This window comes from Myxine glutinosa, chromosome 6 (genome assembly GCF_964187855.1).
Source record: "Myxine glutinosa chromosome 6, kmMyxGlut1.1, whole genome shotgun sequence".
Taxonomy (NCBI): domain Eukaryota; kingdom Metazoa; phylum Chordata; class Myxini; order Myxiniformes; family Myxinidae; genus Myxine; species Myxine glutinosa.
This window is the reverse complement of record NC_136266.1, coordinates 166,795,364-166,812,255: the sequence shown is the minus strand read 5'-3', so window position 1 is coordinate 166,812,255 and position 16,892 is coordinate 166,795,364. Positions and strand designations below refer to the sequence as shown.

General features: G+C 42.8%; 1 protein-coding gene across 1 annotated transcript in view; it reads left to right on the top strand.

Moving 5' to 3' along the window:
• SRCAP (Snf2 related CREBBP activator protein) overlaps nucleotides 1-16,892 on the top strand; it is a 349,731-nt gene that overhangs the window by 288,098 nt on the left and 44,741 nt on the right. Inside the window, exons 26-31 of the mRNA XM_068118884.2 lie at nucleotides 5,313-5,471; nucleotides 5,565-5,747; nucleotides 8,283-8,407; nucleotides 8,506-9,112; nucleotides 12,889-13,052; nucleotides 15,955-16,120. Of these exons, the coding sequence (XP_067974985.2) occupies nucleotides 5,313-5,471; nucleotides 5,565-5,747; nucleotides 8,283-8,407; nucleotides 8,506-9,112; nucleotides 12,889-13,052; nucleotides 15,955-16,120 (1,404 nt within the window). The remainder of the gene's footprint in view (nucleotides 1-5,312; nucleotides 5,472-5,564; nucleotides 5,748-8,282; nucleotides 8,408-8,505; nucleotides 9,113-12,888; nucleotides 13,053-15,954; nucleotides 16,121-16,892) is intronic.

Genomic DNA, 16,892 nt, shown 5'->3' with positions numbered 1-16,892 from the left:
CCAGCCCGCCAAAAACCACACCAATTTTTTTTTAAATATCTCGCGCTTTATATTTCACCTGTATGCAGCATACAAGTTGGCAGGATGGCCTGGACTGGAGGTACGCACACTTGACTCTAAACTGTCCAGCCTGGGTTTGAATCCTGACCCAGCTATAACCTGTCATGTCGGTGTTTCACAGGCAGAGTGATTCATCAATGTGTGTACCGCTAAACTGGGCACCACGTTTGAGTCCCATTAGTTGTTGGATGTTAAGGATCTGTGTAGTGTTCTGGGCCCTGTGCTATTTTTGGTCTTCATCAATGACCTCATCGAAATGACCTCATCAATGACCCATCGAAAACCTTGATATTTTCTACCCCCGGTAATTCACCCCAGAGTCCTTGCAGTGTTCATATGTTTTATTCCTCTCCCACCTCCCCCCAAGTCCTCCCGATGTCCCTGCTCTCAAATGTTGTGTTTGTGTCCTTCCCCCTCTCTCCCCATCTTGTCTGCCGCTCCCCTTGTTTTTTGTGTTTTGTGTGTCGGTTTGTCTTTTTGTGTGATTAATGTTAGCTCTTTCACGAGCCTCGATCTTGTATCCAAAAAAAAAAAAAAAAAAAAAAAATCACCGTCTCTTCCACAAAGAGAAGGCGAGCTATCGCCGGCACTCTGAACAAGTTGTGGCCTGGCATGCTCTTCTCCTCTGCCGTTATATACATCCTCCTCGGCATCTTTTTCCAGAAGAGCCCTGTCTCGTCACAGTTGAAGATTTGCTGGGGGATGTATCGTTCGGCTTCTATCAGTTCGGCAAAAGTTATAATAAAATCGTCAGCTGCCTTCACATCCGAGCTTGCTGCCTCACCATGCCTGACGACGGAGTGAATGCCGGTCCTCTTCTTAAAATTATCAAACCATCCCCGACTGCCTTTGAATGACTTCCGATGCCTCGTCCGTTGATGTTCCCGCCGTCTGCTGCACCAAATCCCCGTAAATGTCTCGGGCCTTCTCACACATGATGCTCTCGGTCACGGTATCTCCTGCGAGCTGCTTCTCCATCAACCACACAAACAACAACTTCTCCATCTCTTCATGGACAGAGGTCCGGAGCTTTGAAATAATCGTAACGCCCTTGGCTGGCGTTATAGCCTTTATCGACTCCTTCTGCTTCAAAATCGTACATATCGTAGAAGTACTACGATCGTACTGCCTCGCCAAGTCGACAACACGCACACCTCGCTCATGTTTTTCGACGATTGCGTGTTTTATATCCAAGCACATCATCCTCTTCTTCTTCTCAGCACTGCCCTTGGCACTCAATTTCTTAGGACCCATGGTTAAAACTAAGAAATTTTCCAAATTAACAAAAATGCGAAAACAAAGCAGCAGCGATATACGGCAGAGATGCTTGCACGGCAAGATAACCACGTGACCGGAACCCACCTGGTGGCGGAAGCTCGTAACTCAGATCTCGGCTCGCATCTCAAAGCAAAAAACCGCCCGAGCGACGGCTCGTATCTCGGAAAACTCGTAAGTTGGTGCACTCGTAAGTCAAGGTTTCACTGTGTATATATATATATTATATATATATATATATATATATATATATATATATATATATATATATATATATATATATATATATATATTATATATATATATATATATATATATATATATATATATATATATATATATATATATATATATATATATACACACACACACACACACACAGAACCTATGGATATTGTGTAGTGTAAGAGGTATAAACCTATATACTGTATATACTATTCCAAAAGATTTTTACTGAGAAAATATTGGATCAGAGAGCCGGAGATAGCTAGCCTACCAGACTGCATGCACGTGGCGGATATTTGGAATAAGCTTATAGGATTTTTACACTTTAGACTAACTTTTATCAAACCCTAATAAGCTATAAGCTTTATTTGATTCAGTTTAATTATTGTTCTTTTGAAAGATTTACTGAGAACGTTGACAATTCCATAAAACTATGTATTAGATTAACTTGTAAGTGGAAGTAGAGAAAAGAGCACTGGGCCCATCCCTCATCGGTCAGCGCAGAGTAACTCATCCACTTCTATTGTATCAGGGAACTCTTTGTCTAACTCTGAAAATAATTACCATGTATTTTGCATTTACTTATCAAAACAATGTTAGCTTCGACCTCGTACTGAGTCGATTTTTCACAGTCACAATGAAAGCTTGTTTACCGAGCGCATTGACAAGCAAGCCTCGATAAACCAGTTAAGTGAAAGCAAATTACTTCAGACAGCCTGGTTAGACAATGTGTTCCCAGCTGCTAGTTTGTATTATTTACCAAGAAAACAATATCTTTGCTTACAATTTGCTTATGGAACTTCAGTAAGACATTTCATTTAAAATATATTTGAGTATATTTTAAAGACATAACGTAACGAGATATCCTGAATCGTTATTTGACATTTGTACAGAATTATTTATCATTTTGGGAAGACCCAATCCAACACTATATTTCAAAAACACCCTATCTGTAATCATATTACCCTCAGTCAAAAAAATGATTTTACCATGACAATATGTGGTCTACCATTGCCTCTACTAAGAATTTACTTTTCTCGAGCAAACAAATTTGGTCAGAGTGTCGGAGATAATTCGCCTACTGAACGAAATCTCAACGTCTGCATGGAAATCACAAAAACACTTGCACACAAGGTGAGCAGGTTGTAGCTCATAGAAATTACTTGCTTCATAAATTTTACACTTCCACACTACCCATCAGCTATAGACCAGGAAGCTTTCTTTGAATTATAAGCAAAGTCATGGAATATGTAATCGCTGCTGACATAACCTTTTTCCTCATTGTAATCAGTCTGATCAGTTTGGATTCTGTCTCGGTCACTCAACTCAGGACATGCTACCGTTCTGCTTTCGGCAATGCTTGGAGCCCCAAATCTCCAACAAGAGGCCAGGGCCATCTCCCTGAACTTATTTTAGGATTTTGCTGCAGTCAAGCAATCCTGCTTTACTTGCCAAGCTCTCAACTGGTGGCATACATTGCTGCCTTCATTCCTAGAATTCTGACTTCCTCCACTCACATAGTCAACCTATTGCTATCAATTAACCCTCTCTTCTCCTCTACTAATGGAGGGTAGAATGTCACAAGAAGTGTCTTAGGCCCATTCTCGTTCCTCCTCCTCAGGAATGACCTCGTTCCTCCTCCTCAAAATTATTCATGAGAGACTGTTAGGTGATGTATTGGTTCAGTGTGATGTTAACGCTTGTATGCCTGTGATTTGATTTGGAATCCATTAATTTTTTTAAATATTACTATGTGGAGGTGAGATCTTTATTCTAAAAGTCAGAGTTCGCACAGTTCTGGAAATCCCTGGACAAAGGAAAAAGCATTTTCTGATATTGGAATGTCCTGTAAAACTTGTCTAAGTCCTTGAAACTCCTGGAAAATCGAGAAAATTGTGCAAATATTAATAATCTATCAGACTCCAGTCAGAATTGTTAATTCCGCCGGTCTCTTTATGAGAACGTTACCCATTTTAACCTCCCCCGGGGATTTACTATTGAAGCCATTTCAAAATGGTTTCTCACATGCAAATTCTGCAACGGCGATCACCACATGAAATGCATTTTTGCGGCAAAACAGTATATTATAACAAGCATTCTGAGTATTGCGCTGCAATACATGTCCCCTACCAGCAGTCTGTCGTCCGGAAAACTGTTGGGGAAATTACCAAAGTTCAAAGTGCCATAACTTTGTCAAAAATGATCGAAACGTCGTGAAGTACGAACTTGATCTGTAACTTATCATGAGGAAACCATTTGCCAAGTTTGAAATCATTAGCATTAAGAGTTTAGAAAAAAGTCCGGAAAACTGTTCTTTGCGTGACAGACTGACGGACTGACGGACTGAGGGACGCAGTGCAAACCTATAGTCCCCTCCGGTGTACACTAATAAGGCACAGGACGACGAAAACGGAGAATCCTGGGACAAAAGATAGAGGGATACAAAAACGGGCAGATAAATAAATAAAGCACACTCGCGATCTGATACCAAGAAAACACAATACGGGAAATAAAACCGAATCAATATGGCCATGAGCACACAATAAAGGGTGCCCTGGAAGGTCTTTTAAAGGATATCCCACAGCTGCGGCACTTAGTGGAGAGGCGATGCATCCAGCAGGCAAAGAGATCGCAGATAAAAGCGAAGCAGCAATAACTTGTAGGATGGCCAGGGAGATCAATGTGCTGTACATAGAGTGGAGAACATGTGACTGAATAGTTTTACGACATGACATCAGGTTGTGCATACAGTATGCAAGTGCTTACGGAAAATGCTCGATTAAGCAGGAAGTAGCTACATAGTCTGTGCACTGTCGATTGTAAAGGGAAAGCAAAAGAGAAATTGAAGAATGTCATTGCTTTGCTATTTTAATTCCTTGTTGCTGAAGCACATCGACTACAGGATTGGCTCGTGGAGGAGTCCGTTCACAAGGCCAGATGGAAGATCTGTGAGAAAACATTAGATATCGGGAACATGAGAGTGCACTTAGGAGTCATGCGGGACGTGCCAAGCACCGAAGCATGGTGTCGCATTTGATTGCAAATGTCCAGTCTAACTCGCATGTTACAGAATTATTTGGCTCCATGACAGGTATTTCTACTTCAGTTGTATTTCGTGTATATTTGTCTGTTTTCCCAAATCTTATTCCAAACACATTTTTTACGCAATAAACTGTTGTTTATACAGGTTTGGTTTATGGGCTATACGCAGTTTCGACTTTGCTCATATAATTTTCTGTAAACCATTCTGTTTTAACATCATCTTATTAGTCCCCTACCGGTGTACACCGGAGGGGACTATAGGTTTGCACTCCGTCCCTCAGTCTGTCAGTCTGTCAGTCCGTCACACAAAGAACAGTTTTCCTGACTTTTTCAAACTTAGTACATGGTTTCCTCATGATAAGTTACAGATCAAGTTCGAACTTCACGATGTTTCGATCATTTTTGACAAAGTTATGGCACTTTGAACTTTGGTAATTTCCCCAACAGTTTTCCGGACGACAGACTGCCGGTAGGGGACATGTATTGCAGCGCAATACTCAGAATGCTTGTTCTAATCATTGTTTTTGCATGTTTTTGCTTCTTCATTTGAACTTCTTCCTCCATGGAGATCACAAATATTTGTACAAATATGAAGTTTTTTTGTGTATTTCTTTGGATTACTTTTGCTCACTATATATAGAACATGTGTGCCTCAGCTGAGACTGACTCTGGCTCATCCTCAGCTGTTTGGTGTGTGCCATATAATCCAGCTGGTGAGGTGATCAGCATAGCCCAGTTGGCTGCATTGATGAACCAGAATCCGCCAGGTCAGCCACTCACTCTGCACATTCAGGGGAACAAACTGGCCTTGGCGTGCAGTCCCGTTCGAATGCTCAACCCAACCCCTCAGCAGCACCTCCAGATTCAAGGCATGTTCTTATCCGTATCAAATCCAATTTTGACGAAACTGGTTTTTCACGATGCCTTAAATTAACCTGTGGTTTGCATTTTGCTTGGTGAAGGTGGTATCGTGCACGTGATAAAGCCAAGTGTTCAGGGACAGGTAACAGCCGTTACTCCACTTCAAACGGTGTCAAGTGCTGCCAAAATGATTCAGGTTTCACGTCCAATTGCATCACCTTTCCAGAACAGACCACGAGCTCCCACTCTGCTTGTCGCACACACTGCGTCTCTCTCCCAAGCAGGTACATATTATGTATCTCCTTTAATTCAATTTAATTTGTGTGCTTTGCTATTTGACCAGAGATGTATTCAACTATTTTGAAGTTTCCATTGAATATCACTTGCATAAAATAGGCACTGTGATTCATTAAAGAAACTAGATGGTATTCATAGAATACTTACCCTGCGCAGTCAACTTGTTGCGAGCCAACTCTTCTGTTTTTGAACTTTTTTTTGATCCAATATGGCTGCCAGACCACGTGAGCGATGACATCATAAATTTATATTCTCTAATATAATTGTTGCATAGATTACGCCCAATACATTTCAAACTGATCAGACTAAGCGTTATCCCTGTCGAATTAGGACGTCATAATTATGGCACCAATAACGTCATCGTTAACAACACCTATCCCCCATATGGAGTTCGTTACAATAGCCATGTTTCAATTTTTTCCATGCAGCGGTTTTGGAGATATAGAGGTGCAACATTTTTCGGTTTTTCCAAGATATCCCTTGTACCACATGACCTATGATGTCATGATTATCATTAAAATATTGTACATGAGGAGGCGCTCATATGGTGAAAATTTCGTGTCCATCAGACCAACAAAGAAAAAAATTGACAATGATCAGATACGTGTTGTACTTGTCGAATTATTTTGGGATGGTGGCTTTGATAGGTCCCTCCGTTTTGGGGAAGGCAGGGGAAGGGAAGTGGGAAAAATTTGCCTGTGCAAAGAGTGCTTCATAATCTCAGTGTTGCCCAAGTTAAAAAAGGAAATTGTAATACCTTCTGCCACCATCACCAGGTGGTGCAACACAGTACACATTTACATCGAGAACTTACTCCCCTCTCCCGGTCCCCCACACCTCCACATGAGGCTGCAGCCACATCGCCTATGTTACCCTCCAAACAAAGTTGTATTTGTATTTGTATCCCGAGTAATGCACATATGCGTTTATAGCTGGAGTACTTGGTGTTGCTCAAGCGAAAAAGAAACATTAACATATTTGAAATAAGGGCAAATATAATGGAAAAGCAATTACAACCAAATCAGAAACCATCACAAATGTCAAAACATCATTTTGAAGGAGCTGCGCTCCAACGCGAGTCGAAAGAATTGACGCGATCAAAGACGGAATTCGTCCGAGTTGCTTTATTGAAACAAAACAGCTCAGGTATTCTGACCAAAAGCCCGTTTATCGGGCAGCAATATATATACACATTTATGTCGGGAAGTTTGCCCGGCAAAAGCTATACCGGGCATGCCCGGGTGTCAAGGGCGAGCCTTGGAAAGGCGAGTCTGGACCTGCCCGGGCGTGTTTGGCTGCGGCCTGGCAAGTCGAGGCTGGGCGTGCCCGGGCGCTCTGGACGAGCACTGGAAAGGCGAGAGCGGGCATGCCCGGACGCTCTGGGCGAGCCCTGGAAAGGCGATAGCGGGCATGCCCGGACGCTCTGGGCGAGCCCTGGAAAGGCGATAGCGGGCATGCCCGGACGCTCTGGGCGAGCCCTGGAAAGGCGATAGCGGGCATGCCCAGACGCTCTGGGCGAGCCCTGGAAAAGCGAGAGCGGGCATGCCCGGGAAAGACGAGACCGGGCGTGCCCGGGAGGTTCGGGCGTGCCCGGGAACAGTGAGTCCGGGCATGCCCGGGAGAGGCGCGTCTGGCCGTGTCCTGGCCGGTGCAAGGCGATTGTGTGCATCCAGCGGTAACCGCTACAATTTTACCTTTTCGTTGAATATATGCTGGTGCATGTAGTGTAGATCACGTTTCTGACTTAAGTTTGATGATCTTCTTTAAGAAGAAGAGGAAGAAGAAGAAGCCTTAGCATCAACTTTGACCGCTTCCAGAATAGTTTGATTCATTATTTGTGGTCAAATATCTGGTAATTGTTTTGTATTTGTTTATGTGAATATGCACTTGTATATAACGGTCATTAATCAAAAAGGCTTAGTCACTATCGAGCGATTAAAAAAAAAAAAAAAAAAAATTTAAGCCAAAAATAAAAACCAGTTTTTTTTTTGGTCTATAACGTCCATAGCACTCACTGATGAACCTCTGAAAGTTTGACGAAGATCCGTTCAGCCATCTCTGAGAAAAATGGTGACACAGACACACAAAACAATGGCCCTCTTATATAATAGATGGAAGTGTTGACGAAGATTTTGATATGTCGGCTTATCAAGGTCATTCAGTTTGAGTTGATCTCTTGTCAAACAAGTAATGCAAAGACAAAAAGTATTTTAAACCCTATTGTTGAAACTTTAAAATCACATTTGAAATGCAGTTACTCAATAAATATATCTTCAACATTTATGATTTGAATTACACTTGGAAATGAATTGTACAATATTTTATTTAATCCTAAGATTGGGGGAGCTTTGTTTGACCGTGCAATTTTCCATTTTTTGTGGACAAATAAATTTCATTTCATTTAAACATTAAACGTTTCAAAATTTACCTTAAAGTTACATAGGTATGTGACGTGGTCAAACACCGTTAAATGCTTCTTTTTGTTGTTGTGATTTTTTAACTTTATTTTGTCATTCCTGCAGCTCGACCCAACATTCCTTCAACAAATATTATCCGGGCTGTCAGTCAGACAGCGAATGTTGGTTGCCTTCCTGTGGGCCTTCAAGCTGTACGACCACGCCAGCTGTCTTTACCGACAGCCCATTTGGTTTGTTCACCTGATGCTTATCTGCCCCCCCATTAAGCTTAGGCCAATTTCAACCTGTTGTAAACTCATCCCTTTCCCTTGTCTGTTCTTCCTCCTAGGTATTCTCTTCTACCTCCCAGTTGGCATTGTCTTCCGCATCCCAAGCTGCCATTGGCTCCACGTCACAAGCGGCCGTGGTTTCTGCATCCCAAGCGACCGTGGCGTTCGTGCCCCAAGTGGCCATGGCCTCGTCACCCCAAGTGGCAGTGGCGGCTGTGGCCTCTGCACCCCAAGCGATCGTGGTCTCTGCACCCCAAGTGGCTGTGGCCTACGCTCCCCAAGTGGCCGTGTCCTCTGCTCCCCAAGCGGCCGTGTCCTCTGCTCCCCAAGTGGCCGTGTCCTCTGCTCCCCAAGTGGCCGTGGCCTCCACTCCCCAAGTGGCCGTGGCCTCCGCTCCCCAAGTGGTCGTGGCCTCCGCTCCCCAAGCGGCCGTGGCCCCCGCTCCCCAAACGGCCGTGGCCTCCGCTCCCCAAGTGGCCGTGACCTCCGTTCCCCAAGCGGCCGTGACCTACGTTCCCCAAGCGGCCGTCGCCTCCATTCCCAAAGTGGCCGTGGCCTTGCCCGTTTCAACCAAGCCATCTCAGCCAATTCATTCTGGCTCTGCAGAAAAATCGTCAAGCTACCAGACAATCAAACAAACCCCAGAAATACAATCCATCCGACAAGGTATTATGTTGAAAAAAAAATCAAATTATGTAATTTATATTTTCCTGCTTTAAGTGAAAAAGTAAAAATGTGATTATAATAATGTAACCCAAATTACAAAGCAAAATGTTTTGGGGCTATCAAAAAAAGCTTTCCTATTGTAGGAATGAAACGGTAAACTACCCACTTCAATGAGATTCTAACAATCGGTGAAATTTATAGCTTTGGCCTTGAAGGCTCTATTTATGGCAAACTCTTCCTTAAGAATAATATGAGGCTGCTGATCCGGTTCGTTGATATAACTGACCAGAATGTGGAAGCAATGTCTACTTGGTCATTTTTCCACCCCAAAAGATTAGTTGTGAAAAAAAAATGCATGGAAGATTTAACATCCATAAACAGTGAAAGCAATCAAAATGATCAAATCAACGAATTAGGATTGTGTATTTCATGATGAAACATGCGTCAGTTTGCAGTTTCATTTAATTATCCCAGTTGCATTAAGGGAATACCACATTACATTGAATGCCAGCAAAAGCACTCATCCCCAATGATGGGGAAAGCTAGCCATCCATGGTGGTGGCAAGAATAACCACAGAAGATGACAGTCAGGCAGTTGACTGGAAATTCAATCCATCCTGTCATGCTGAACTTCATCAAATGTGGCACTATTCAAATCACCTGCAAAAGCGAGGAAGTATAATAATAATAATAATAATACATTTATTTTGTATAGCGCTTTTCAAGAAACCCAAAGACGCTTTGACATAGTACGTAAAACAAAGACAAAAAAGACAAAAAATACATAATTAAATAACCAAACAGAAAGGAAGGAGAAGGAGAAGAGACGGTCAGGGGTTGAATGCGGTGTTGAACAGGTGGGTCTTGAGTGATGATTTGAATGTGGTGAGTGAGGAGGAGTCTCTGATGGTTTGAGGTAGTGAGTTCCAGAGTGTGGGAGCGGCAATGGAGAAGGCCCTGTCCCCCCAGTATCTGAGTTTGGTCCAGATGGCGGGGGACAGGAGGTTGGCAGCAGCAGAGCGGAGGGTGTGGGTGGGAGTGTGTCTGGGGAGGAGGTCAGTCAGATAGGATGGGGCCAGGTTATGGAGGGCTTTGTAGGTCAGGAGGAGGATTTTGTACTGGATTCTCTGGGAGATGGGGAGCCAGTGGAGCTTGTGAAGGACGGGGGTGATGTGGTCCCAGGCCCGGGAGTGGGTGAGTAGACGGGCAGCGGAGTTCTGAATGTATTGAAGTTTATTGATGATATTTGAGGGTGAACCATAGAGGAGGCTGTTGCAGTCGTCCAGACGGGAAGTGATGAAGGCATGGATGAGGGTTTCTGAAGCTGTGGAGGAGAGGGATGGACGGAGATGGGCAATGTTTTTCAGATGAAAGAAGGCTGTCTTGGTGATCTGTTTAGTGTGTTTGTCGAAGGAGAGGGTTTGGTCAAAGATGAGGCCAAGATTCCGGATGTGAGGGGAGGTGGATACTGGGATACCGTCGATGTTGAGGGTGAAGTTGTGGGTGGATTTGTGGTATACCCCATAATTGAAGTTGTGGTATACCCCATAATTGTTGCAGGGGGGTTCCCGGTGGCTGAAGGCGCTGCTAACCCCGCTAAAACCTGGCCGGTAAGTGGACGTAAATTAACCTGGCCGGTAAGAAATTAAACAAGTAGTGGACGTAGCTTCAAGACGGTCGATCTTTAATTTTCAGACAAGCGTTCGAACAACAGGTCTTCTACTTAGTCTACAAGAACAGTGGGCATGCATATAAGACAGGTATGTATAAGGTTGATATATGAATAATATACAGACAAAAAGCAGAGGATCGTTAATGCTCACTCACCCTCCCAGAGTTCAATGAAAGTGAGCTACATTTTACAATTACAGTTTATGCACACGGACATATATAAACACATGCAAGCACAATTTCATATACTGTTCATATTTATACATGGGGATGTTTATTAAAAAATGAAGTGAATGAGTTACGGTGAATGAGTTGATTGAGTTTAGGTGGATTGATTGAGTTGGAACTTACGTTAATCGTCAATTTATGCCATGAGGGAATTTTGTCTGAAGTTTGTGTATCCAAAAAGAGTCACGTCTCTGAATTGTGGTTTGTGATCGATTTGTAATTGATTCGATGGCAGAGATTTGAATATCGTCTATTGAGTGATCCGGTTAGTTAAAATGTATAGTGTAAGGTAGAGATTTGCCCTGATTGGTGTGAAAGTTACTGATCTCTGACTGTGTGTTATTAAAGCGTGTGTATAGTGTTTTCAGTTTTTCCAACATATTGTTTGGTGCACTTTTGACAGGTGATTCGGTATATGATCCATGTAGATTTGCATTCCATTCGCATGTAGAAAAGCCTGGTGTTGGCTTAGCGGTTAGGGTGCTGGCTTGGGATCCTAGGATCCTGAGTTCGAATCCCGGTCGATCGCTAAATTAACACCAGTGGGGTTGACTCAGCTTGTCATCCTTCCGAGGTCGGCAAATTGAGTACCAGCCTGCTGGGATGAATGACTCCGGTGTGTACCCCGATTTAGAATAGGTACACCGTATCCCTGTGCATCGTAAGAGGCGACTAAGGGTTGGCGTCAGGAAGGGCATCCGGCCATAAAAACATTGCCTCAAACAGGGAACCATGATTGTCATGGGGCCCGCAAGGCTAACCCCCGCTCTAGTGGGGAAAATGGCCTTAAAACGATCATTCATTCATTCATTCATTCATTCATAGGCAGTCCCTTGTAAAGGTTGTAAAAAATTAAAAAAATTGAAATGTCACATATCTAAATCCCTCTGAAGTTAAGTTCCTGGAATTGTATTTAATAGCAACGGTACCCACCCTATGGGCGGGGCTTCAATTGGGAAGCCCAAATGAAAAGGCAAAATATCAGAAATGGAAGGCTTTTTTTATTTTAAACGATTCATATAAACATCCGTTGAATCATATCACACGCAAATCATCAAAATCTAAACAGTGCATGGCGCCCATTTTGAAAAAAGATTGAATTCTGCAAAACGGAAGCGGCCGCTGCACGTCTTTCCCAGTCGCACGTTTATGTGTGAAGAGTGCGTGCCGAATCTGTAACACGGAAGCGGCCGCTACACTTGTTTCTCACTCGCTTTGCACACGCTGCCATATTACTTCAGAGCCGCACGTTTATATCAGAAGAGTTTGTCAGGAGTCGATCTACTCTCTCCTGGTACGTAGAATAAACAGTATTTGTAGAATTTCAACAAAAGCCACATCACTCTTCATATCGGTAAATATTATTCCATCGTGTTTGGAAAAACTGGAAAATTGGAAAAACAATGTAGCATATTTTACTCCCAGGGGTCACAGGAATACCCACCCAAAATATCGTTGCGATCGTTTGAGCCGTTTTTGCGGTACCTTCAAACGGACCGACTGACATTTGGTGAATCATAGTAAGATTAGGCCAAAGCCATTTATTCCTGATATGTGAAACAATTTGCATGAATGCGAGCTCAATTAATTAAATTAGTCTTGTTTGTTTACCTGTCCAGGTTTTCTTTGCTTCATGAGTCATATTAGGTAACATTCTTCACTGGCATTTTTTGCACATGTGGGATAGGCACCCTGTATTTGTCATGTCAAAACTTTCACTGAAATGTTTTTGGGTTTTTTCCCATAGGCATGCTTGAAGTTTACATGCCTATGGGAAAGTTTGCATGCCTATGCCGTGCAGCGGCCGCACAATGCAATGCATTTTTAGAATAATTATTGCAAGCTCTTCATTTTGAAAAATGATGGCTTTGGCGCAGGTTCCCATTTTTCTACACCGTCAGTAGTGAAACCTGCACAAACACGTACTACAATTCGGATTCCTTCAATTCCCGTTCCTGCTCCTGTCGAGAGGCCTCAGACACGACGAATCACAGCAGCTCAGCAAAAGTTGGAAAAGCCGGAAGCATCACCTCTCCAACTGGTAAGTTTTAAAATGTTTGTCTGTACTTTTCTCTTAATGTGTGGTTTTTTTTCCCTCCTCATAAATTGCTTATTACTTGCAAAATTGAAAAATTTTCTAATACAGTCGGACCCTGCTATTTGCGGGGGATACATTCCTGGAAAATCCGCGAATTGCGAAACCCGCGAATAGCGGGACATTGTTTCAATGGAAAAAGGGGTGAGAGGTTCCCGAGTCGCAAAAAATCCGCGAATAGAGAGGACCAAAACCGCAAGCGGCGAAGCAAAATACACGAATGTTGACGCATATCCCGAGAATGTCGACGATAATCCTCGAAGGTCGATGAAAGTCCTGGAAATGGCGAGGCAAAACCCGCGATGTCGACCATAATCAACGAAGGTCGATGAAAATCCCATGAATGTACGCCACGGCATTGTTTCAATGGGGAAAAGGGGGATACTTTATAGGTTCCCAGCGGTTCCTGATTCATCGAGGAATTATTTTAAAGTTTAAAATGTTTTCGACCGCAAATGCACATGATTACAGTTTCATTTTTAAAATGCTTGCAAATTTAAAATAACGACAACGCCAGGTACCATTTCCAATTTATTGAAGGAATGTGCTTACAGTTTATTAAAAGTGTTTAACCATACCGTACCGTGAAAGTAAAAAAAAAACACAACACCAGGTACAGTACCATTTCCAATTTATTGAAGGAATACTCTTACAGTTTATTAAAAGTGCTTAACCATACCGTACTGTGAAAGTTAAAAATCATCATCATGTACCATTTAAAAAAATTATTTTACAAACACAAGCAACTTTCAAATGATGATGATTATGATTGTGATGATGATGATTATGGTGATGAATTGAAATCCCATGAATTTCTCGAACTTTGAGGGCGACCCAAATGATGGTGCAGCAAAATCGTGCACTAAGGGAGAGGTAGGAGAAGGTGAGGATGCTAGTGAGAATGCTGGTGAGGACGCTGAGGGGAAGGCAGGACAGGGTGCTGGTGATCTTGAGGTTGAGGGAGTAAGGCTGAAGAAATGGGTAATGGAGAGCTGCCTGACACATTGCCCAACATTTCGATGCAGCTCTTTGTACGGGGGCAGCGCATCATCCAAGGCCCTCTTGAACTTGAGGTACCTCTCCACGATTGGGTCAGCGTGTTGCACCCTGTCGACAATCGCCTGCATGCCCTGCAGCAACTCACCCAGGAACTGGTCTGTGAGGTTGGACCTCGGCACTTCTTCCTCATTACTGCCCACCTCCGCCTCCTTCACCTCGGAAACCTTTGGAATGGCGTCCAACTCGTCCTCAATGAGCGGGTTTGGGGAATGGTTCAACATCATGGTTTTCAGCATGAGGTCCCTCGTCTGCGTGTTGTCCTCTATCCATATTCTGAGTCTTCTCCATCCTTTCCATGTGGACATTCCGGACATGGGTGACCACCTTCGTATTCGATACAGTGCTCGCTGAAGCTTTCTCATGAATGGCCTTCTCCTTCTTCCATATGTAGTGAACGGTGGATTCGTTGACGCCGTAATACCTGCCAACAGAGGTCGCACTCTCTCCTCTCGAAAGGCGGTCGGGCACCTCCACTTTCTGGCTCAGGCACATCACTTTATTCTGCTTCTTGGTAGTCTACGCATCTCCGGCACTGGTCTTGCACTTGGGAGCCATGATTGAACGATGAGCAGAGCGAGTCAAAACCAGGTCGAAGCAACGGGACAAAAACAATGATCGAGATCGAGGACACAATCTGTATACATGAGGATTGCGAGCATTGTGGGTATCTGCCGTAGCCCATTGTTTGTGGGGGATGTTATCGGATGATGTCGTATCGAGGGTATCTGCTAATTTCAATAATAGATTTAATGAATCATTTGCATTCTATAATTTGCGGGGTTGACATGTTTTAGTCGCTGATGGAACATTCCCCGAAGCGTTTTCATTGTGTCAGGTCATGCTCGTGCCTCGTAGAAGATGTTTTTTTGCGTATGTCCAGCTGCTTTATGTGGTAAAATATGGGTTTTTATAAATGTGTCTAGCTAGTGGCTCGTGAAAAATTTTTTTGCGCCCCTGAAAAACTGCGAATTCGCCAAACATGGCCGTGAAGAGGGGGAAAACAACCGCAATTTAGTAGAACACAGCCGCGAAAATAAAAAAAACCGCGATTTCGCAGGACATTTTTCCGCGAATAGAGAAACGGGTCGCATTTAATTAAACGCGAATGGCGGAACCGCGAATAGCGGTGTCCGACTGTATATTGGTTGGTCTTATGCGTTATTCTGTCTGTCTCTCTATTTGTCTGGCAATTGCCTACAGGTCACAATTTTAAACCAATCTTCACGAAACTTCACCAGATGGTAGAGTTGGTCATAAGGAAGAAGCCTATTGATTTTGAGGTCAATGGTGAAAGGTCATCTTGAGGTCAGATTTGTAAAATTTCCATTTTTCATCCGATTGACTTGAAAATAGAACAGCATTTGCATATCGAGTCACTAAATTGGGAAACCAACTCTTTTTGAGGTCCAAAAGTCAAAGGTCAACTCAAGGTCAAACCTCCGAAATCATCCATTTTCATCTGAAAAATCATCAATTTTCATCCGATTGACTTGCAAGTTAAACAGGAATTGCATAATGCCTCACTGGAATGGGAAAACAACTATTTTAAGGTCAAAAGTCAACTCAAGGTCAAATTTCTAAAATCGTCAATTTTCATCTGAAAATTCATCAATTTCAATCCGATTGACCCGAGCTTTGATTAAGATCATCAATTATAATCTTAATGAAATGGATAATTTGATGTATCCATGGCGACTTTTTATTTTGGGGAGGGGTGGATTTTGCAAGTATCGTGCTCTGCATGATGTCGTCCTGTTTATTTATTCCTCTTAACCCCGAATCGAAATAGTCCTGGCTGGAAAAGCTGCGATTACGGCGTCACAAGGAGTGCCTCACCCGGCTCTACACAGTGACTGCACGGCGCTGTGCTGCTTCCCCAATATATGGCGTTGAAGTTCTGCGGATGTGTGACCTACGTGGTGATTCTGGTTACATGGTCACGTCTCCAGTGCATGGTGAAGCATTGTGTTTAGAACAGCATGGTTTTTGTATCACTCAACCCTCAGTGTTTGTTTTAGCGAAGTTTTTTTTTTTCACGATTCATGTACATTGCTTTGCAAAACCTTTTTTTTCCAAGAAGTGCTATATAAAAATAATTAATATATTTTCATCTGTGTTCGGTGTATGGATTGCATTGACAAAGCCATTGTACATTGCATTGATCAGAGCTAGATTTGCATTTATTATTCAATCTCAAAAATAGTTTTAGCGATCTGTTTAATACGATAAAAAAAAACAAGGAGCTGATACTCTAGGTCTCCTGCCTTTTGGGTTGTATGGGGCATAGATCTGTGCAATATAAAAGCTAAATCTTGAACGGTTCTTGAAATATCACGTACACAAGCCAAATTACTGAGATGGTTGGCATGGCAACATAATTCATCCAATCACAGCCATTATCTAAACAGGTTTAGATAATGTCACGAGGAATAGATATCTGTAATATGAAAGCTAAATGTTCAACGGTTTTTGAAATATTTTGTACACAAAAGTACATGAACGATGACCAGTCGGTCGTAGGTCATTTTAATGCCCCCTGACTCAGACCTTGTTGGAGGGGTGGGGTACAAAAAAAAAACTAAATAGATGAGCTGTCAGAGCTGCACGAGGGTTTTGCAAATTGCATTTAGAACCTGAACAATAAACTAGAAAATATATTGGTATTGATATTTTTTTTTCAACATAATTATAATTCCTTCACACGGAAATGGAAAGTGCACAGAGGGC